The sequence below is a fragment of the Manacus vitellinus genome, unplaced genomic scaffold, assembly GCF_001715985.3.
Source record: "Manacus vitellinus isolate BGI_N305 unplaced genomic scaffold, ASM171598v3 scaffold_72_pilon, whole genome shotgun sequence".
NCBI lineage: Eukaryota > Metazoa > Chordata > Aves > Passeriformes > Pipridae > Manacus > Manacus vitellinus.
In genome coordinates, this window is record NW_021940764.1 from 2,703,739 (window position 1) to 2,725,408 (window position 21,670).

The window sequence follows — 21,670 nt, forward strand, 5'->3', positions numbered from 1 at the left end:
TAGGGGGGTCCCACGGGAGCTGCCCTGCCCTGGCTTTTGCCTCCACCCACCCCGAGGAGTCTCACTGTGCTGGTGGGCACACCCCAAATCTTTCCGGCACCAGCGTGGCAGGGAAAAGAACAACTGGAGAGGCTGAAACCGGTGGGGAGCAGGTGGGAAGGAAAATGGGGCAAGAAAAAAAGGGAAGGGTCCCCCAACCACCCTGCAAAACCCCTGAGGATGGAGAACAGGCAGGGAGGATGGAGGACAGAGGAAAAGGGACAGGCAGCATCCCCATTCCCAACCCTCCTCCCATAGAGATGTCGTGTCAGGTTGAACCTGTGATCTGGCCCTTTCCTTGCAGAGAAGGAAACCCAAAACCAGCTTCACTAGTTGTTAAATAAACTTTATTTTTGCACGGGGAGGGGTTAAAGGAAAATAAAATTTCTCCCGAGGATGAGCAGCAGCAGGGGGGAGGAGCAGCCCGTGGCTCTCCCACGGCGCTGGGTGGGCTCTCTGAGTGGGAGATGCTCGGGGTGCCCACGGTCCCCCCGGGCGCGCAGGTCCCTAAAGGCACAAGTGTCACTCTGTCCCCTCCCTGCGTGGCTCTGTCACCCCGGAGCAGCCCAGCTTGTGCAAAACCCCCACGTAAAAAAATACCAGTTTTTCAGTATCGAACATCTTAAAAAACTAGAGCTTTGATCAACGTCAGTTCTCCACATCCTTGATTGGAAATCTGGACTGACACCCGGGAAAGCTGCTGGGTTCCACCGGGAGGGGACATTGGCACCAGGAGGGTGGCAGGGAGCAGCACCTGGTTAGTGTGAGGAGGGATGGACCTTTCCACCCACCCTGCTCAGTCCTGGGTGGGCAGAGGGTCCCACAGGACCGGAGTCCCCATCCCACACTGTCCCTGTCCCCAGAGAAGGGCCAGGCGCAGGATGGGCTCCCGGGCAGGGGGGCTGTGCTCTCTGCCTCCTGCCATCCCCATCCCTTGGGGCTCATCTGGCTGGATGAGAAGCCGAGGGCAGCGCTGAGGTCGGTGCTGGGGGCTAAAGGCTGGGCTCTGTGCTGGCCTCCAGCCGCTGCTGGTACCGCTGCCGGCGCTCACAGCGCGGGCACGACGTGGCCCGGGCTTGGCAGTCCCGGTGGAAGACGGTTTTGCACTCGCTGCACCTGGGAAAACAGGGGAAAAAACACCCACTGTGTTGGTAACATCAGAGCAAACACCAAACTCCTCCTCCCAACCAAACCAGGGAACACTTCCCTATCTTGGGGTTCTCTGAGCCCCAGCCTGGCTCTGGCTCAGAAGGAGCCTTGAATGCAGGAGCAGCAGCTGCTCGAGCAAAACCTCAGCAGCTCCGAGCCGGAAGGAGCGCCGTGGGTGCTGCCGGCAGCTGCCAGTGTGGGAGAGAGACCAGTGAGGTTTGAGCTGAGGTTTGTGCCCTGCTCTCACAGCAGGGACAGCACTGAGCAAAGCTTCAAAGGTGTGACAACCACCCCTGGAATAGCAAACCCTGCGACAGCGACCCTGAGACACCAAACCCTGGACACTGACCCCTTGACACTGACCTCGTGACACCAACCCATGTGGCACCAACACAGTGACACCGACCCGTGACACTGACCCCAGGACACCAATCCCTGCGATGGCATTGCTGTTGGGGACCCTCTGCTTGCCAGGGCTGGGGGGCACAATCAGAGACCCCCACCCTGATGGTGGGACCTGCATGTGGCAGGGACACTGTGGGGACACCAGAGCCACAGAGAGGGGACAGAAGCCAGGATGGTGCTGCCCTTGAGGTGGGATGTGTCCTAATTGTTCCCTAATCCAGCTCAGCAGCAGCAGGAACATGAACAGCCACAGTGACACCCTGCATGGAGCAGCTGGGGGGGACCCCCCAGCTCGGGTGGGGGGTTCAGTGCTGAATCAACAGAACAAATGTCCCCACTACAAGGACTGAGCTCAATTTTTGGGTTGTGATCCCCAACTCCCTAGTGGCAGCAAAATGCTGCTCAGCCACATGCCAGCAGGGCAGCCAGATTTATCTTTCAGTGTGCAAATACCTGGTGCACAATCCATGTGTGAACAGCACCAAACACCTTAATTCCCCAAAGGATCCGTGGGAGCAGGGCAGCGAAACACCAGCAGTGTCAGGAAAAGGACAATGACATCACAGCCAAGGTCAAATCCTGCTCCTGACAGGAGCTGCAAACCCTGAAGGACTCGGGATAGGGAAAGACTTGTGCATGGACAGGAGGGATTGGGAACGGGAAATATGCATTTCCCCACTGGAATACACTTCTACATGGCCTCTCCAGATTAGCAGCCGTAGTGGCTGCTCCCCGGGGGTGGGGGGGATTTGGGAAGCCGGGGCTGGTTCCGAGGAGAGCTGGCATCTCCTGCCTCCACCTGCCCGAGCCCCGGCGCAGGAAGCGCCTGAGCCGCGGGAGCAGGAGAGGGTCCCGCGCCCGGGGAGGGGGGCGTGTGTCATTGTTCGAGGTGTTGCAGACACATCCTGCGGCGAGTGTTGGTGTGACCCCGGGGCGGGCAGAGGGGCAGGAAGCCGGGTTTAGCTCCGCGAGGATGGCGGTCGAGTCGCTTTCCTGCTGCACAACCTCCTCCTCCTCCTCCTCCTCCGTCGGGTCGAAAAAGAAAAGACGTCAACAAACTTCCGAGCTCGGCTTTGCGGGGCACGAGACCTCCAGCCGGCTGCCAGCCGGCTCAGCCACACACACCGCGCTTTCCAGAGCCTGCTTGCTCTTTTTCCAGGGAAAACGGGCCCCCTGGGGGTGTTGTTTTCTCGATAACGAGCTCGCTGCTGTCGCTGCAGCAGGGAGGGGAGTGAGCAGCGCTGCTCAGCCACCACGGAAATACTGACAGCCACCTAACACGGGGCACCCACGGATCCTGCTACCCCTGGTGTTTTCTGCAGGTTCTGGGAGGTGCTGCTCACTTTTAGGGACTGCCAGGCAAAGTGAGGCCGTGCAGACCATCGGCCTGTGAAATCTCTCTGCCACGATTGTGCTCAGTGCCAAATAGGATATGACAAGACAAGAGGAAACGGTCTCAAGTTGCCCCAGGGGAGGTTTAGGTTGGATATTAGGGAAAATTTCTTCAGGAAAAGGGTTGTCCAGCCCTGGCACAGGCTGCCCAGGGCAATGGTGGAGTCTCCATCCCTGGGGGGATTTAAAAGCTGTGTGGATGTGGCATTTGGGGACATGGGTTAGTGGTGGCCTTGGCAGTGCTGGGGAATGGTTGGACTGGATGATCTCAAGGGGCTTTTCCAACCTGAACAATTACATAATTCTATGAAATAACCATGGAGATGTGGATCTCTCTCCACCTACAATGGAGCAGGCTCCTGGGCTGGAAGGGTTTGATACTGACTTCTTCAGCAAACCCTGATGGTGGTGGGGATAAATCCCCCTCTACCACCCTCCCCCTGTTCCTGATTCCAAGTTCTGTCCAGCTGCTGCATCCCAAGCCACAGCCAACCCTGCTGCAGGGCAGGTCCCTGCCTGTGAGGGATGGGAGCTCTTTGGGCAGAGGGAAAATCCCAGTGAGAGCCACTGTCCCCCCTGTCCTGCTGGGAACATCCTCAGCCTCTTCCCAGCACATCTCACAATGCTGCCCATTTGGCTCTTTGTTTCCCAGAGAAGCTGTGGCTGCCCCATCCCTGGAAGTGTCCAAGGCCAGGTTGGACAGGGCTTGGAGCAACCTGGGCTAGTGGAAGGTGTCTCTGCCTGTGTCAGAGGGTGGAACTGGATGTTTTTTAAGGTCCCTTCCAACCCAAACCATTCTAGGATTCTATGAAATCCATGTCCAGGCATCCTTTCTCCCCTTCCTGGCTGTAGATGGGGGTAGGACAGTCCCACTGCTGCTTCCCCTTCCCTTCTGCAGCCCCTGGAAGGGGCCAGACTGAATCTGAACGGGAGATGTGCTGGCCAGGTGAGTGAGGCAGAAGCACCTTCCTCCTGCTCCTCCTCCCTCCAGCCCCTTGGCTGCCCACCAAGGCCTTTGCAGGCTGACAGCAAGGTGCTGGTGGCTCTGCATCTTCAATGTGCAAAGTCACCTGTCTTGGTGAGACCTTGGCTCTGTGAGGACGGTCCTCTCCTGCCCCAAACAGCCCTGATTTGGTTCAGATCATCCTGGGGCTGATGGGTCCCATGGGGACATGGGCACGAGGACGTGGGCACTGTGACAATGAGTCCCAAAGGATGGGGGAACCACGAGGACGTCACTGCCACGATGACACGGGCAACACAAGGATGTGACCCCCACGAGGACATGGGCACCATGGGGATGTGACTCCCACAAGGACATGGGCACCACGGGGATGTGACTCCCACAAGGACATGGGCACCACGGGGATGTGACTCCCACAAGGACATGGGCACCACAAGACTGTGGGCACCACAATATGGTTTCCATGAGGACATGGGCACTACAGGGATGTGGGTACCACAACAACATGGGCAGCATGAGGATGTGGCTCCCACAGGGATGTGGGACATGAGGACGTGGCTCCCACAAGGACATGGGCACCACAAGGACATGGGCACCACCATTTGGTTCCCATGAGGACACGGGCACAACAGTATGGTTTCCATGAGAACATGGGCACCCTGAGAAAATGGGATCCACAATATGTTTTCCACAAGGACATGGGCATTACAAGGATGTGGGGACCACGACAACATGGGCAGCACAAGGATATGGCTCCTACAGGGATGTGGGACATGAGGACATGGCTCCCATGAGGACATGGGCACCATAATATGGTTCCCATGAGGATGTGAGCACCACAGTATGGTTTCCACGAGGACGTGGGCACCACGAGGACACGGGCACCACTGGGATATGGGCACCACGAGGACACAGGCACCACGAGGACACGGGCACCACTGGGATATGGGCACCAGGAGGATACACAACCACGTCAGACCCATTCCCAGTTCACCCCGAGGCCACATGCCTTGGGAGTGCAGACCCCCGAGGGGGACCCAGGGGCCATCTGGGGCTCCTGGCAGAAGCCAGGCCGTGCCCTGGGGTGTCCTGGCTGCAGGGGGCCAGAGGGGGGGCTCACCTGGTGGTAGTATCGAACTCGAAGGGGAAGATGATGTCGCTGCTGTTGCAGATCTGGCAGATGAAGCCGCGCTGGGTGCACAGGTCGCAGCTGTAGACGTGGTGGGACGCGAACTGGAGCAGGGACTGCAGGAAGGTCTCGAAGACGCCGTCGGCGATCTGTGGGACAGGGGGGTCAGTGCTCCTGGAGCCCAGCCCTGCCGGGTTCGTGCTGGGTTACACCCGTTCTTGGAGCTGCCACGTGAAGGCAAGGCTGTCCTCCAAACACAACCCACACCCAGGTCACAACGGGACCCCGGAAAACAGAGCAGCACCCACAGCCTGCCAGGATGGGGCTCCTGGCTTTGGAATCACTGAAAAATCCAACTGTTGGAAAACTGCTGAAGAAGCACCATGTGGTGTCTCCACAGACCCTGGGGTGTCTTCACCAGCAAAATCCCTGTGACAAGGCCAGGTTGGACAGGGCTTGGAGCAACCTGGGTTAGTGGAAGGTATCCCTGCCTGTGGCAGGGCGTGGGACTGGATGGTCTTTAAGGTCCCTTCCAACCCAAACCATTTTGTGATTCTATGACCATGCAAAGCTCTCACCTGCCTCAGATCAGCAACACTGTATTTGTGGGGACACTCCAAGAGGTAATGCCTGTGATCAAGCCTGCAAAGAAGCACAGAGAAAAAGGAGTAGATGGTTTCCACCCCATCTCCAACAGCTTTGGAGCAAGGAGGTGCCTGGACAATGCAGATTCCTGAAGAAAATCACTGCAGAGCCTATTCTTCTATTGTGCCACACATCCCAAATCCTGCCACTGGAAATCGTGTGAGAGCATTTCAAAGCAGGGAGGGAAAAAAGAAAATAAATATCTCATCTATTTTCCCAGGTGTTTCCTGTCCAGCCAGAAGCTCCTCGGCCAGGAAGGTGTTTCCTGAGTCACAGCTCAGTGTGCTGACACAGCCAACAGACGGATAACTCCTTAGGGCAGATGATATGGAGCGAAAAACCAGCCTGAGCCTTGGCAGCACTGCTCTGACAGGGGGTGAGGAGGAGAACCAGGAGACCACGGGGGTGCAAAGAGCAGGGAATGTCACCCAGAGAGGGCCCTCACCGCTTGCTCAGCTCCTTCAGGGCGCCGCTGCGGCACATGATGAGGTAATCCCCCAGCAGCTTCAGCTGTTCCCTGCTCCGGAGGATCCGCCCCATCCTCTCCACGTGCTCGTAGAGGCTCTCGTTGACCAGCTTCAGGTCGATCAGGGGCTGGTTACGGATCTGGGAGAGGAACTTGAGGGCCTGTTTGCACACCTGGGGCACAGAGAGGGGACAGGTGGGCACGGAGCGAGGAGAGGCTTGGAGAGGGGTCTGGGGTGGGCACCTCCAACCTCGGGGAATGCCCAGATGGACATTCAGGAAGCGTGGGCAGATGCCAGAGCGTTTCCCTGCTCCCTGCATGGACCCAGCCCAGGACTCACCCCTCGTTTGGTCAGGTCCCAGTTGTGGATGAGGCGGGAGGGGATCACGGTCTCGTCATCGCGGTGGCAGCTGTCGCAGTAGTAGAGCCCGGAGAAGGCGCAGAGCTTGGGCCTGGCGAAGGAGAAGCCGATCTGCCTGGAGCAGCCTGAGGGGAGCAGGGAATGAGAGGGGACCTGAGCCTGCACCCGTCACTGCCAGGACAGGGAGAAACTTTTGGGAGCAGGGAATGGAACAAGTAAGTTTTGGGAAGGGTGGGGGATCAGCTGAAGCACTTGTAGGATGTTCAGTGTGATGTTCCCCACGATGGTCCGACAGGCACCACTTCACTTTTTCTCCATAAAAAGAAGGCTGGACAATCCCTGAACCCACTTTTATCTATCAAGTCGTTCAATTGTTTGGGTTGTTTGTTCTTTTTTTTAGGAAAAGTGAATTCTGGAAATATCCCAGTGGTTTAGGGAAGAACCTAAATCCCACCTGCTGCCCCATTACCCCCACCAGTGGCTTTGCCCTATTTTACCTTCACTCAGCCCTTTTCTTTGCTGCTGCCATCACAGGGTCCCCAAACCTCATCTTCCAGGGATGAAGTTAGGATGGATTAACCCCAAATCCCCTTTATTATAGCAATGGGGAATCCATCTTGGCTTTGATACCCCACCTGTCACACTCTGGGGTGTCTGGAGCTCATCCCTCAAAAACATTCATGGAGATCATGTGCTGCTTTCTGAATATATAATGAAACCCAGTTCTTATTGCTAATTACCCTGAGATGGAAGGGAACACATCCCAGGCTGGGAGTGGGGTGAAAGCAGGGCAGGCAGATCCCTAAAGAAAATCTACACATAAAAACTGGAAATTTGTCTTTTTGGCTTGTTGCTTCCATCTGTGGGGAGGTGGAAGATGCAGGACAGAGCCTGGAGGGAAAGGCAGAGACCAAACAGACCAGAAAAAAAAAATATATATGAAAAAAAAGGAGAGGGATTAAAAGAAAAAAACCCAACCTGCTGGAGGGTACAAGAAATATAATTGAGGCAGGAGAGAAATCTGAAATTTAATTAACTTAGCGAGGTAAAGAGCAAATTATACCTCCTGTGAAGGTCAGTGAGGGTGCCACCAGCATTGCCCCGTGTGCCAAGAGGCGTCAGGGGAAGGGTAAATGATTGTTTTGCAAAATCAGCTTGTCACACCCATTGCAATCCCTGCTTCTGTGCTGCCTTACTGGAAAAACTGCTCTTGATTGCACTTTCCCCACAGGCTGCGGCCTCAAAATGCCCAGGAAGAGAGTCCTGGGCCTGTGGTCCAGCTAAGGTTGCTTCAATCCCAGTTCCTGACTGTCTGTACCAAAAGCATCTTAAATGGGAGCCCAGCAGCTCCCAGTTGGAGCTGGGCAGGGGTGGGATGGGGATTGTGCCCACAGGACATCAAAGGTGCCACCAGCTGGGGATGTGAAACTCCACTGAGAGGCTTTAGTGGTTTGGATGAGGAAACCAGAGAAGCTGTGGCTGCCCCATCCCTGGAAGTGTCCAAGGCCAGGTTGGACTGGGCTTGGAGCAACCTGGGCTAGTGGAAGGTGTCCCTGCCCATGGCAGGGGGTGGGATGAGATGGTCTTTCAGATCCTTTCCAATCCAAACCAAACTGTACCTGCACAGATGAAGCTCTGAGAGTCCAGGCCCTTCTCCATGGGGATGGCCACCAGGTACTGCAGCAAGAAGCCGTTTTCCTTCACAATGTTCTTCAGGACGACCTGGGAGTGCCCATCCAAGCTCCCACCCAGCGTCAGCGCCTCCTCTGCGCTCTCCAGGTAGGCCATGAGGGCCCTTCGGACCAACAGCCTCCACGAGGCTGCTTCCTCTGCATTCTCAGCCTGCAGCTTCAGCACAGCCTTGGAGGTGATCACCTTGAAAAAGGCGGGTCCCCCCAGGCTCGTGTCTGGGAGGATGTCCTGGATGGTCTCTATGCCGTAACTGTTGCTTAAAATTTTGTCATTGTTCCTGATTTTAAAGCACTTCAGAGTTTCGAGGGACAGGGAAAAAATGAAAGGGACCCAGGTTTTGTCCAGGTCCATGTACAGAACAGCCTCTTTTATCGCATCCAGCTCCGGCTCGTGGGCTGGAGTCCAGTCCAAGCTGTTCCCAGGCACGTCGCTGTGCTGGAGAGCACTGGAGTCACCCTGGATGGGCTGGGCTTCACCTCCATCCTCGGAGTACTCCAGAGTCTCCCACTCGTCCTCCTCCAGCTGCGGCCGGCACTTGTGCAGCGCCTCTCGGATCCTGTCCAGCCAGTCCTCGGCCTCATCCCGAGAAGGGGCTCGGAGGTAGAGCTTCTTCCCCAGGAAGACCAGCTCGAAGCGGCCGTCGGAGTGTGTCAGCGCCAGGGACTCGCAGCGCAGCAGGGAGTAGCTCTCCACACAGATCCGATCCTCGTGGTCCAGGAAGAGCCGGAGCTCCAGCGGCGACAGCTCGCAGAAGAACTCCTTCCAGATGCCCATGGCTCCCCGGCGCTCCAGGCTGCCCAGCTTCAGGAGCCCTCGGAAAGGGTTGGAAAGACCTGAGGGAAAAGATGTCTTGGTTTAACTGAAAAAGGAGAAGCCAGGAGAGAGAGAGAGAAAAGCCAAGGGGGGCTCGAAGCAAGCAACCCAGAGAGCCTGTCCTGGAGGATGGTGGGATGGGGCAGGAGTTGACAGGACCTTGGTCTCCACCATTTGTCCACCTGCACTTGGGTTTCTGTCCACCTGCATTTGGGTTTTGAGGCTGAGAATGAGTGGGATGGCATAAAGAAAAGGTGTCCTGGGGGTGGACAAACCCTCTCCCCCTAAAACACTCCCCACCAGAGCCAATCATGGGCTCAGCAATGCCTTGGGAAGCTGCTCCATTGTCCTCTGTGGCTCTTAGTGCTGCCACCAGCTCACACCAGCCAACAGCTGCTGCCCAAACAGCCCATCATGACCCAGGATAATCCCTGAGCACTGCCCAGGGCAGGCACTGGATGGAAGCAGGAGGTGGCACGTACCCATCTGCCGGCGGTGCACCACACTGAAGCCCTTTTGCTCCCGTTCTGGGGACATTTTGGGTTTCCCACTCTCCGAGGAGGGCACCGAGAGCCTCTCCAAGTCAAGGGCACTGATGAGCCCCGGGGCCAGCCCCTCACTGTCCCCCTCGGGCCCGAAGCCGTTGGTGTCAGCTGTGCTCCCACTGCTCTCTCCTGGGGAAGGTCTGTAGAAATCATCTTCTGAGATCCAGCTCTTTCTTTTCTGTTAAAAAATTAAATATAGTAATTATCAAACTTATCAAACACCCTGTGTTCCTCACACACATGTCCACAAAGATCCCTCCTCGGGGGCTGCTCCTGCACAGACCAAATTCCAGACACTGATGTGTGGGATCCAGTGGGAGGTTCCTCTGCCCATAGCAGGGGAGTGGAACAAGATGAGCTTTAAGGTCCCTTCCAACCCAAACCATTCCATGATTCTCTGCTGGCCATTCCCAGGAGGATGGCTCCCCCAGCTCCCTCCAGTCAGGGAATGCTCTGTGGGACTGTGTCAACAGCTGGGAAATACTGGGATTCTATCCTGGTGGGATTATAAAGTGCAAAATCAATCAGTTCTCTCCCCCTAAAATCACTGTGGAGGGAGAGCACATTCCCTGCAGTGACCACAGGCATTTGGAGTGTTCTGATGGAGGGTGGGATTCCAGCCCTGCCATGGAACAGCATGAGCTTGCCTGGAGCAGCAGCACCAGCCATGTTCCAGGAGGAGCAGGGATGGGGAGAGGTACAGAGAAGATGTCCAGGATGAAATATAAGACCTGTGGCTCACAAACACTTGGCCTGAGCCATGCAGGGAAAAAATAAAGCAGGGAAAGCAGAAGAAACCTTTGTCTGCTATGTCAGGAGGGGATGAGACCCATGGGCAGAAGAAAACATGGCTGTAACTTCTCCAGGAGTTCTACAAGAATCACAGAATCATTAAGGTTGGAAAAGCCCTCCAAGATCACCAAGTCTAACCTGTGACTGATTCCCCCTTGTCAACCAGACCAGAGTACTGAGTGCCACGTCCAGTAATTCCTTGCACACCTCCAGGAATGGGGATTCCACCACCTCCCTGGGCAGCCCTTTCCAAAGCCTGACAACCCTTTCAGCGAAGAAATTCCTCCTGAAAGGAGCAAGGTTCTGGGACAAGGTCCCTGAACAAACAGCACTAGAAAAAAACCCAGCTCAGTGCCCTGGCATGAGGGAGCAGCATCCCTACACTCAGGGCTGCATCCCACCAGGAATGTCCTCTCAACTTCCCTTCCCAGCTTTCCAAGAGCCTTTTATCCTGAATAACAAGGTAAGTGACAGCACAAGAGCTGTCAGTCACCACCCTGTGGGAGGATCACGGGGGTGGTGGGGGTGGTGCAGCTCCTGGCTTACTCCCGGGGCAGGAATGCAGGTTGCTCCGTGGGTCATGGGAGAGCAGGGGGAATTTCCTGTTGACACAGTATGTTATACATAGATTAGGTCAAACTGGCTCAGGGCCACGAGGAAGCAGCGGAAACGGGATAAGCAGGAGGGAACTGAAAGGAGCAGAGAGCAGGAATGGTCTGGGGGGGGGTATGAGGTATATCTTAACCTCACCAGGGTGGAAAGGATGGGAACCAGGATGGAAACAATGGGAACCAGGACGGAAAAGTCAGTAACAAATCAGACAGAGGACGAGGCTGTTCAAAGAGTTTCCTAAAAGCAAGAGCGAGTGGATGTGGCTCAGCTCCGTGTGGCTGCAGGGGAAATCCGCTGCTGCTCGAGCCCAGCACCCGGGAATGCCATCCCTCTCTGGGAACAGATGTGCTGCAGGAGGGTTTTTCCGCTGGGAAACTACTTTATTTCCTGTCCAGTCAACCCTTTTCCTCCTCTTATGTGGGCCATAAAGGAAGAAAAGTCCCCATGAGAACCTCAGTTCCAGGGTTGTTTTATCTCTTGCACACAGCCCACGGCCAGATTTGTGTGAGAGCTCATCCCTCTCCAGATATCCTTAACAAACTTCCTGCTGCAGCCGCTCCTGGAGAGGGATGACTGACAGGCCAGGCAGGCCTTCAAAGGCTTAGGTGTCTCTTTTACCAGAGAATACAGACTTTGATCCAATTTCTCCCAGAGCAGCTGCATGGATACTACTCCATGGAGTCCAGGAAGATGCCTGTGGAGTGGGGAGTATCACTGGCAACCAAGTGGGAGCAGCACAGAAGATGGGAGTTTGGAGAAATCCATTTCTGGAAGTGTTTAATGCCAGGTTGGGTGGGCTTGGAGCAACCTGGTCTAGTGGAAAGTGTCCCTGCCCATGGCAGGGGGTCAGAACTGGATGATCTTTAAGGTCCCTTCCAACCCAAACCATTCTGGGATTCCCTAATTCTATGAAACCGCTGCCTCCTCAAAAAACCGTCATGAGTTTTGTTTTTTCCTTTTCCATTAGGTCAGGGAGCAAAACACCAAGGAGATGGGAAGGGAAGGAGCTGTAAGACCTACCGGACAGCCCAGCAGGGGAGAGAGCAGGTACTCGGCCGTGGGACTCCGGACTGCCAGGCTGCCCTCGCCGCTGCCGCGCTCCCCTCTGCTTGGACCATCCCTCCGTGGGGCTGGAATGCCGGCTGTGCCACCAGCATCTCCCTCCTCGTGGCTGGTGGGTGCTGTGTCACCTGTGGGAGCGGAGCTGTTGGTGCCGGGGGGTGGTTCCTGGTGCGCTCTGGGGGTCGGTGCCGGGGGGCCCGCGGGTGGCCGGGGGGAGCAGCCCAGCACGCTGGGGACCAGCCGTCCCTCCGGAGCCTCCGGGCTCCGCCGGGCTTTGCTGAACTCGGACAACACCCTTGAAAGGGAAAAACGATTGGTTTGAATGCAGCTGCAATGGCCCAAACCTGTAAAACCCCCCCAGTTATTGTAAATTATAACCGTGTAAAAAGGGCTCGGCAGCACTGCCGTCCTCCACGGGCTGGCAGCACGGTGTGGCTGGAAAATCCCAGTGATGTCAACAGAAAAATGTGGGATTTGTGCCCCACAGAGCAGTGTCAGCCCCATGGCACGGCAGCAGGACCCTGCCTGCAATGGGAGCATTCCCCAGCTACACACATTAAAGGGGTTTGATTCCATGGATGCAGGGAGTGCTGGGTGCTCCCACAGCCCCAGCCCCATGTACAGCTCCTGGACACGAATCCAGCCTTGGACCATGTGCCAAATTTCAACTGTTTTCGTTAATGAGCAATTAATAGTGGAGCCTGGCCAGAGGAGTGGCTGTTCCCATGGCCTCACTTCACTGCCAGCCCCAGAATCAAACCAGCCCAAGATTAAAACATGAAACAGCATCTCCATCACGAGTTTAATCCAATCAAGGCAGGTTCTTCCAGGACCTTTGGAAGATGCAAAATCCTGAAAGTAGGGAATGATGCTGTTATAGATGGGGGAGCACAGCCTGCAGCTCTAAACCCTCCTGAAGACCTTCACTGGGAAGAGGCATCATCCCGAGGCTGGGCTCCCTCAGAGTCACATTTTAAAGGTGGTACGGAAAATATTTACTGACTACTCAGAGCTTATATAACCCTGGAAATCTTTGTGCTGGATGCTCGGCAGGAATAAGTCACAAGGATGACAAACCAACAACCTCCCTCCTCTGAATGATCTGCAGAAGCTGCAAATTATAACCCTCTCTTTGACCAAACTCATTTCTTTCCCCTCACAGAAAGCCCTGGAGCAACCCCCAGCATGCACCAGGGAGATGTGACATTCCTGAAACCAGGGAGCAGCATTTTTCTGATGTTTCTGCCCTGCTAAAGAGGACACACACAGACTTCAGTGGCCACGAGCTCATTTGCAGTGGCAGCAGGGGCTCAGTGAGCTGTGCTGAGTGGTTCGTAAAAACAACGAAGGCCCTTTCCAGGAGGAAAAAACCAGCTTGTGAAAGAAAAACAGGGAGAAAGGCTTCCTTCTTATAGAGAGAAAACAATGAGAGACCAGAGAGGGTTAAAAATCCCTTTGGAGAGGAGAGCTGGGGCAGGACTCACTCTTGCAGTGACCTGTCCAGGTCCTCGGCGGTGGCCGTGCCCAGGTCGGAGTCGCAGGACAGCGGCTCCTCGCTGCGCTCGGGGCTGCGGGCACAGGGGGCCGGCGGGATGCTGTCCGAGCCCAGGCTGGAGGAGAGCTGGGACGAGCTCGTGGTGTTCAGGCTCAGCGAGGACGACGTGAGCTTGACCTTGCTGCTGGCTTTGCCGATGGGCAGCATCGAGGGCTGGATCTCGATCTCGTCCGACCCCGACGACTGCGAGATGGAACCCAGCGACGCTTTCCTGCGGGGCTCGGATGTGAGGGGCTCCAGCAGCTCCGAAACGGGACACAGACCCGACAGGGACAGGGGGGTGATGGTCCACTCATTCAGAACTGCTGATTTATAGGACAGCTCGAAGGTTAGGGACGATAAACCCTGCAAGTAGCAGAGGAGAAACTCGCACTCCTCGGCATCCAGGAGCAGAGCGGGCGCTTGGTAGTACTCGGACAGCCGGGAGCGATCCCGCAGGAGCAGCTTCAAGTAACACTCCATGAGCCCATCATTCAGTGCCAGCCTCAGCCAGGCACGGCAGCGACCCACGTCTGTGTTGATAAACATGAGCTGTTCCAGCTCCGAGACAATATTCCTGGGAAAAAGGAGGACAAAGGACAGAACAGGACGTGAGCGGCTCCGTTTAGGTCCATCATGGGGCAGAGGAGAAGCAAAGCCTCCATCAGGAACTGCCCAACCTGCTCTGCTATAGGGAGTTTAGAAGCTGGGATAAAACAGGCTGTGGAAAATCTCTTTCCTTCATGGAAAATGTGGTTTGCCATGGAGAAAAATAGCTCCCGAATGCCCCAAAGCTAAATGTGTTGGTAAGGATCCAAGGCAGCCCTCAGGTGCCTCGGCTTCTTCTCCTCTCTCTGGCTGGAGGCATCTCCCACCCATTGCTTGCCCTGGAACAAGGATGCAGAGGGGGGAATTCCTGCTGTCCCTGCATATTAGTGGGGTTTGCACTGGTTGGATCCTCCTTGGTGACAACCACGTGTCTAAATCCTCACTTCAAATTTAAAAGCAGCCAAAACACAGTGAAAACTGCTGTGGCAGCCCCAAAAAAACAACCTGGCTTGGGTCGAGCTCCTCAAGCAATCTCAGCCTCTGGAATTCAGCTGTTGTTCCCTAAGATCCAACAGCGACACCACGGTCCCTGGATCCTGCCTGCTCCCAGCTCACACCGGCACCACAGACGCCTCAAAAACCAGGGCAAAAGTTTTGTAAGACTTCTTTTTTAATCTGTCTCTCAAGACAGAAGAAAAAAAACCTTCAAAGGGCACAAAAATATCCCCTGTAGAATGTGAAAGAATTATTTTCATCCGCTCTTTCATAATTCAGGAGTCGGCTGATGGAGCTGGATGAGGCTTTCAGAACAATTTGTGTGGGGGCTGTTATTTACTGTGTGAGAACTTAGCTTAGGGAGTGGCTCAGAAAAACCCCAGTAAATAGTAGTCACCCAGAGAGACCTCCTCGAAGGCTGTTGGGATGTGGGGAAACAGGGCCAACCAGCCCCAGCAGATCCAGGTCAGGAGAGAGACCAGATCCTTGCATGTGCATCCCATAAACAGCTGCTGCCAGACACCACTGCAGTCACTGGGGTTCCACGGGGGACCTGGAACCACCACATACAGCCTGGCACCCAAAAATAAATAGAAAGGGGTGTGTCTTCACAATTTCATCCCTCAACTGTTTGGGGACATCAGCTCACCCCCAGCACACGCTCAGAGGTGCCATAGGGGGCCCAGCCCCTCTCAGCACCGCAGGGGCTTCGCTCTCCTACCTCCAACCCCCCAAACCCCTGTGAGGGTGCCTCTTCCCCAAACTGAATGGACTGAGCATGCAGGATGGGGTAGAGATGCACTGAGCCATCCTGCTGTCCACCATTCCCTGAATTTTACTGCACCAAAGACAAGGGATAAACGCGAGCGCGCAAATCCCTTTCAGCAGCAACAGGCACTCACCGATGGGTGATGCTCTTCAGCAGGCCCCAAAAGACCGGCTGGGGAAGGGGTCCTCGACCCCCTGATTTCTTCCCTTTCCCCCCAGTCTGTGCCTTGATGTGCTTGGCCTTCAGCCCATGCACAAAAACAGCTTCCAGGGCGCTGCAGAGCGTGTTGGCATTGCCGTCATCGCTGGTGACGACGGCGTCCGAGCTCACGTACTGCTTCTGCAGAGCCTTGATGGCATTCACCAGCTGCTTCTTGATCAGCTGAAAGCCAGGAGGTGCATGTTTGGATCATAAAAAGAAAACGATTAGGAAGGTTTTCATGTAGAAGGGCTCAAACCCAGCAAGGCTCATTCACAGCAAAGCACCATGTGATTCCTGCCTCCTCCTTTGCAGTGGCTGAACTGGGAGCATTGCAGCTGAACTGGTTGAGCTGGGGTCTCACACTGTTGACATTACAGTTCGTGTAGCTTATTTTGTTAAAAAAATAATAATTAATGCAATTTTGTGGTGTTTCAGAGCTGGGGTTGCTTTTGGAGCACGTGGTGCTTCCTCTGCAGGCAGCAAATGGCTTAAGGGGGTAGGGAAGGCACTTTCTCAGGGGAAACACGAGGATTAAGTAAGTGTAGGTGAGAAAGGAGAAGCTCAGAGGAGGGAACAGAGCCCCTGAGCTCGTGCAGGTCAGCCCAAGCAGCATGTGACATGTGACACGCTGACGGGTCCCACCAGCAGAAATCAAAGCCATTGACCTCGCTGGCTGTGCTGGTTAAACCTCAGGCACTGCTGGGATGGGCCCCCAGAACAGAGGGTTTTGGAAGGACACCGGGCTTCAGCTCCTGCCTTTGAAGAGACTCAGCAGGTTCTGAAGCTGGAACTTGGGATTTTTACCTTCCAGCAGCTTTGCTTCCCTCTCCCACCAGTCAAAAGCAGGAAGTTCAGTGAATTTTACGCTGGTGGAGAGGATTTTTTTCCTCATGCAGCTGAGCCTGGGTGTCTCAACCAACCTTATTTCAAATCCAGGTTGTGTTTACAAGCAGGCACTTGGAAAACACCACGAATTCCTCTGGGGCCCCGCCATGTTTCAGCATCAGGCAGCATTCCAGGCAAACGCTGAACATTCCCTGACCAGGCCTTGGGCAGACTTTGATTCGAGCCTGGGTTGGCTGCACAAACCCATATTAAATTTCCAGCCTGGGATATTTTTTTCAGCATCTAAATAAGATTTCCAGCAGCTGGAGCTCAAGGACAACAGTGGGGGGAGTGTGTCCCTTATTGGGGTGCTGTTTTCCAGCTGCCCCCCAGGTCTGCTGGCCCAAGGAAGGAGCACCACGGGCTGAGAGGATTAAAGAGTGCAAATGATTTTATCAGCCACACATGGAGTCATCCTGCTGTGGGATGAACTAAACACTCAGGTTTAACTGCTGCTGTTGATATTGTTAAAGGTGTTTAAACTCCCAAAGTTGGGTGAAGAGACCCCAAACTGGGGGGGGTGACAACATCCCTTCGCCCATCCCTTGGGGCTGAGCACCTTCCCTGCCCCACCCATGTGGGGTCTTGCAAAGCCCTGGTGTGACTTAACCCACACACACTTTATTTCCTTTAATCCCCCTGCCCAGACAACCCATCCCAATCCCAGCTGGCAGCACCCACAAGTCCTACCACGTCCCCAGCAGTGACTGAAGTTGCACTGGGCAGTACCTGGAGCTATGTGGGGAGCACTGGGGCGGGTCTGGCTCACCTGTATGGCTTCCTTGGGATCATCGAGGTGGCTGGAATGCATCTCCGCTGCTGCCGCTCCCGGTGCCGGGCGCTGCCTTCACATGTCACCTGGGGATGAGGAGGAGATGTCTGAGCACCCAGACTCACCTGCCAGCTGAAGGGCTTCTGGTGCCACACAAAAGGGGTGGATTGTGCACCGAGGAATTCTGCAGGTGCTCATGGCCAGGGTGCTGCTGGATCCGAGATGGGAGTGAGCTACGACCTCATGAAAAGGTACCACACTTTCCAGGGACCAGGAGAGTTTTGGGCAAAACAGAGCATGGCCAAGAGCCTGGGAGGGAGTAATTAACCCCTGCGAGGTTCCAGCAGGCAGTCCCCAGGCTGGGTGAGCTGCCAGGCAGGTCCAGCCAGCAGCACCACACGCAGGGCCAGGGACGGCTGCCCCTCTCCCTGTGTCACCTGCAATGCCTGAGCCTGAAGGACAGCACCCAAAAACCATGGGAGTGGCATGAGGTGGCCTGGACAAGGGGGTGTCACCCCCTAGCAGGCTGTGGAAGAGGAGGAGGAGGAGCAGCAATGCTGCTGCCCAACCCAGCTGGGACAGACTCTCTGGGCACAGAGCCGTCTGGGAAGGAATCATGGAATCACAGAATGGTTTGGGTTGGAAGGGACCTTAAGGACCATCCAGTTTCACCCCCTGCCATGGGCAGGGACACCTTCCACTAGCCCAGGTTGCTCCAAGCCCTGTCCAACCTGGTCTTCAACACTTGCAGGGATGGGGCAGCCACAGCTTCTCTGGGCACCCTGTGCCAGGGCCTCACCACCCTCAGGGATAAGAATTTCTTCCCAATATCCAATCTGAATCTCCTCTTTTAGTTTAAACCCATTCCCCCTTTTCTTGTCACTTGTCTGCCTGTGTAAAGTCGCTCTGCACCTTTTTTATAAGCCCCTTTAAGCACTGGAAGGCTGCAGGTTCTCCATGAGGCTGATAAATCCCATGACTTTCCCACTCCAGGGGGTGCAGATGCCAGGGCTGCTCTGAGGCTTTGGTGGGAGACAGAGAAAAATCAGTGCCCTCCCACTATGGGAAACCCTGGAAAACCAGATGTGAGCAGGCAGTGGCAGCCTGGCTGGGTCACCTGCCACTGCAGGGGGTTTGCAGACAACAAGGGACCTTTGACTTCTGACTCTTGGCTTCCTGCCCTGTTCCTCTCTGGGAGCCATTTGCCGAAACTGAGCTGTCCCTGGAGCCCCTGAGGGCAGAACATGTGGCTGTCAGAGAGATGCCCATGGCACAGCTGGATCCCTGACCAAAAACCATGGATCCCAGCATGGAAAAGGGTCCAAGAGCTGCTCCAGCACCTGCTACTGCCCAAAGTCTCCTAAGGATGTGAGAGGTTGGAGGAGGAATTTATTCACAGAATCCCAGAATTGTTCAGGTTGGAAGGGACCTCAAAGTTCACCCAATCCCACCTTCCACCAGCCCAGGTTGCTCCAAGCCTCGTCCAACCTGGCCTTGGAGACTTCCAGGGATGTGGCAGCTCCTACATGGCCATGGCCACTACCAAGGGCAGTGGGCATGGGGGTGTCAGGCAAGGTGGCCTGGACATGGGGGTGTCATGCTCTGGTCCAAATCCAGAGCATTTTAAACCCAGAGCAGCCCAAATCCAGAGTAGTTTAAATCTGGAGCAGCCCAGACCAAGAGCAGCCCCTGCAGGTACCCCACCAGCCACTGGTGCTGGGAGCACCAGGACAAGAGCTCTTTGGAGCCAAACCCCGGATTGATCCTCAGTGTTTCCAGAGTTCACAGGCAATTTCAGAGAAAAGGAAACTGTTTTTGCCACAACTTGTCATAAGATTTCCTCCCTTTGGGTTGCAACACAGAAATGGGAGAGTGCAGGGATTACAGGGAAGTTGACCTCTGGCTCAAGAGGCTGCTGGGGTGTTTAGGGAGCGAGGCAACCCCTAAGTGGCAGCAGTGGTTGATGAGGACAGCAGGGAGCCATCCCCATCTCTGCCCTCCATCCAGGAGGCTCAGGCTCCTTGGGGCTGGACAAACTCTGCCCCTTTTCCCACCACATCCTGCTACACCCTGTGAACAAGAGACACATCCCACCTGAGACACTGAGGGTGGGAGAAGACCCGAGGGTGGGCATAGGGTAGCGTTTCTCATGCCCAGACAGGCAGCACAGGTGTTTCAGCTCCAGGACTGCAGCCACCACCCGTGCTCTTGGCACTGGCCACCCTGACATCCTGAGCCGGTCACAGGGAAAGGGATGACAGCGGTGGTTTTGCAAAGACCTCGTCTTAAGTTTTACAAAGACCTTGCCTAAGTTTTACAAAGTGAGTGTTATTCCCCCAAAAGACACGTTCCTTTGCCAGCATCACCTCCTCCAGCAACTGCAGGAGGTAAGACACTGAGGGCACCCGCTGCCTTCACCACAGGACTCTCCACTCCCACCACGACCAGTCTGACCAGTTTGTTCCAGTGCCACGAATCCATGCGGCACCACTTATGTTGGGACAACATTTTCCTGAATAAATGAGTGCAAGGAACCAGCTCCAAGGTGGATTTCACCCAAGACTTGTGCTGGGAGGAAATTGGAGAACACAGGGAAATCGGATCGGCAGCCCTGGCACGGGCTCTAGAAGGAACCAGGGGGCTCTGGAGCACTACCAGGCAGATCCTGGACAGCCACGGCTGTTCCCTGTGATCTTGAAGGCATAAGAGACGGGATGGATGTGCAAACACAGACAAGCCCATCTACAGCAGAGAAAACCCACGAGGTTTCCCAGCAGTCACCACCCCCGCAGCTCGAGTGAAAATCAAACAAGTGAGGAACAGCCCCAGAGAAGGAGTTTGACCTACCGAGGAGGAGAGACACTGGCACAAGGGCAGAGCTGCTGCTTTCCCAGACTGCTGCAAAACAGCCAGATTCTTTGGGATTCTTGCTGGAATCAAGCCTTGTGCCAGCAGAGGCAGAGCCCCCCGTCCCAGAGCTCGGCTCCTCAGTCTCCCAAGAAGTGAGTTATAAATAAACAGCAGGTCACTGCCTGTGCTCAGCGGGTGGAAAACAACAGCCCACGACGGCGTGAGCTGGTGACTCAAGGCCTGGACACGGGGCCAGTCATTTTCCAAGCACGAGGGCCGTGCCAGTCACCTTCTGCCCCAGGACATGGGGGCTCTGACGGGATGGTGGGTCCAAGGGCCGATGTGGGGACAACCCTGTCCTCCCACCCAGCTCCTGCATTCCACCCTGGCCATGCTAAAAACACAAGCTGAGCCCAGGTAGAGGCAGCCTGGCAGCAGGGGAGGCAGCTGGCATGGCTGGTGTGGTGGCTGGGTGGAAGATAAAACCCCTTGGAAACAGGTTGCCAAGGGTTAAGGCTGGACAGATCACCCTCATGGTCTGACTTTGGTTCCTTCCCTGAACCCAGCCTGGCCTGAGGCAGCACTGCTGTGACTCCCAGGGCAGGAACACAGGCCTGGCATGAGGAACAGGTCCATCACACCACCCTCATCCCCACAGAACCATCTCCTCACAGCTCACAAACCTGCTGGTGGCCAGGGAAGCGTCACTGATGAACCCTCCGAGTTCTGCCCCGCGGGAGCCCAGGAGCAGCCGGGGCAGGAGGAGCAGCCACTGAGCTCCCAGCCTGGATGGTGAGACTGTGTTTCCCAACACTCCAAACCGGGAATTCCCTTCAACCTGTTGCCTACTCCTGCACCAGGCTACAATTTGCCGGAGCCGCAGGGAGAGCTGGAGTTGATTTTCCAAGGGAGCCGCCGCGCAGGGGCGAAGCGAGTTCTGAAACCCCCAGCGTGTCGAGGCAAGGTGTTCCCAGATTTAATACTCCCAGTTTTCGTGTCCCTTCGGATTCCCGGCGCTGGAGCTTCCCAGTTGGTTTTCCCGGTGCCATCCGGTGCAGCGGGGGGTTCGCATCCGTGGGGATGGGAGACAGGGGGTCACTGGAAGGGAAGGCAACAAGGAGACGACTTTTTAAACTCTGTATTTTCACAAGAACTACCCAGAGCTGGTAATTTTCAGTGAAAAACCCGTGGTTTATTGAGGATGGAATGCCTGATAAACCAGGGAAAGCTGCAGGGATCCCACAGGCAGTGGGATCTCGGGCTGGTGGAGGAACAGGCCAAGAGGTTTGGGGTGTCAGTGCTGGTAGGAGGGGATTGAGGACCAGGCACCAACCAGCTGTGTGCACCTGACCTGCTGCCACCCCACCCTAACCCTGACCTGTGTGGGGCCTGGCACGGGTGGGCTGGGGGTCTGGGGGACGTTGGCTGGGGGGAGATCGGGCCCTGCCCAGGGAGATGCAGGCAGGGCTGGTGTGGGGAAGGGTCAGTGGCCATGGGGAGCTGGAGGGGGGCAGTGTTTGCTTGCACCACTCTGCACCCCCTCACCCTG

The 21,670-nt window shown here is 55.7% G+C and overlaps 1 protein-coding gene across 2 annotated transcripts; it reads right to left on the minus strand.

Annotated features, from left to right (window-relative positions):
• Positions 1 to 369: 369 nt before the first annotated feature.
• Positions 370 to 21,316, minus strand: PLEKHM1 (pleckstrin homology and RUN domain containing M1). Of its 2 annotated transcripts, none has more exons than XM_029964509.1 (12): positions 20,805 to 21,316; positions 17,269 to 17,357; positions 15,547 to 15,794; positions 13,551 to 14,177; positions 12,025 to 12,361; positions 9,538 to 9,778; positions 8,170 to 9,075; positions 6,530 to 6,675; positions 6,169 to 6,362; positions 5,657 to 5,720; positions 5,070 to 5,227; positions 370 to 1,155 (listed from the first exon to the last, which is right to left on the minus strand). In XM_029964509.1, exons 2-12 carry the CDS (start codon positions 17,308 to 17,310, stop codon positions 1,032 to 1,034), a joined length of 3,087 nt encoding a protein of 1,028 aa, XP_029820369.1. In that variant the 5' UTR covers positions 17,311 to 17,357; positions 20,805 to 21,316; the 3' UTR covers positions 370 to 1,031. The 2 variants fall into 2 exon arrangements, with proteins under 2 accessions (XP_029820369.1, XP_029820368.1); XM_029964508.1 differs by lacking the exon at positions 20,805 to 21,316 and adding an exon at positions 20,119 to 20,258.
• Positions 21,317 to 21,670: the final 354 nt, after the last annotated feature.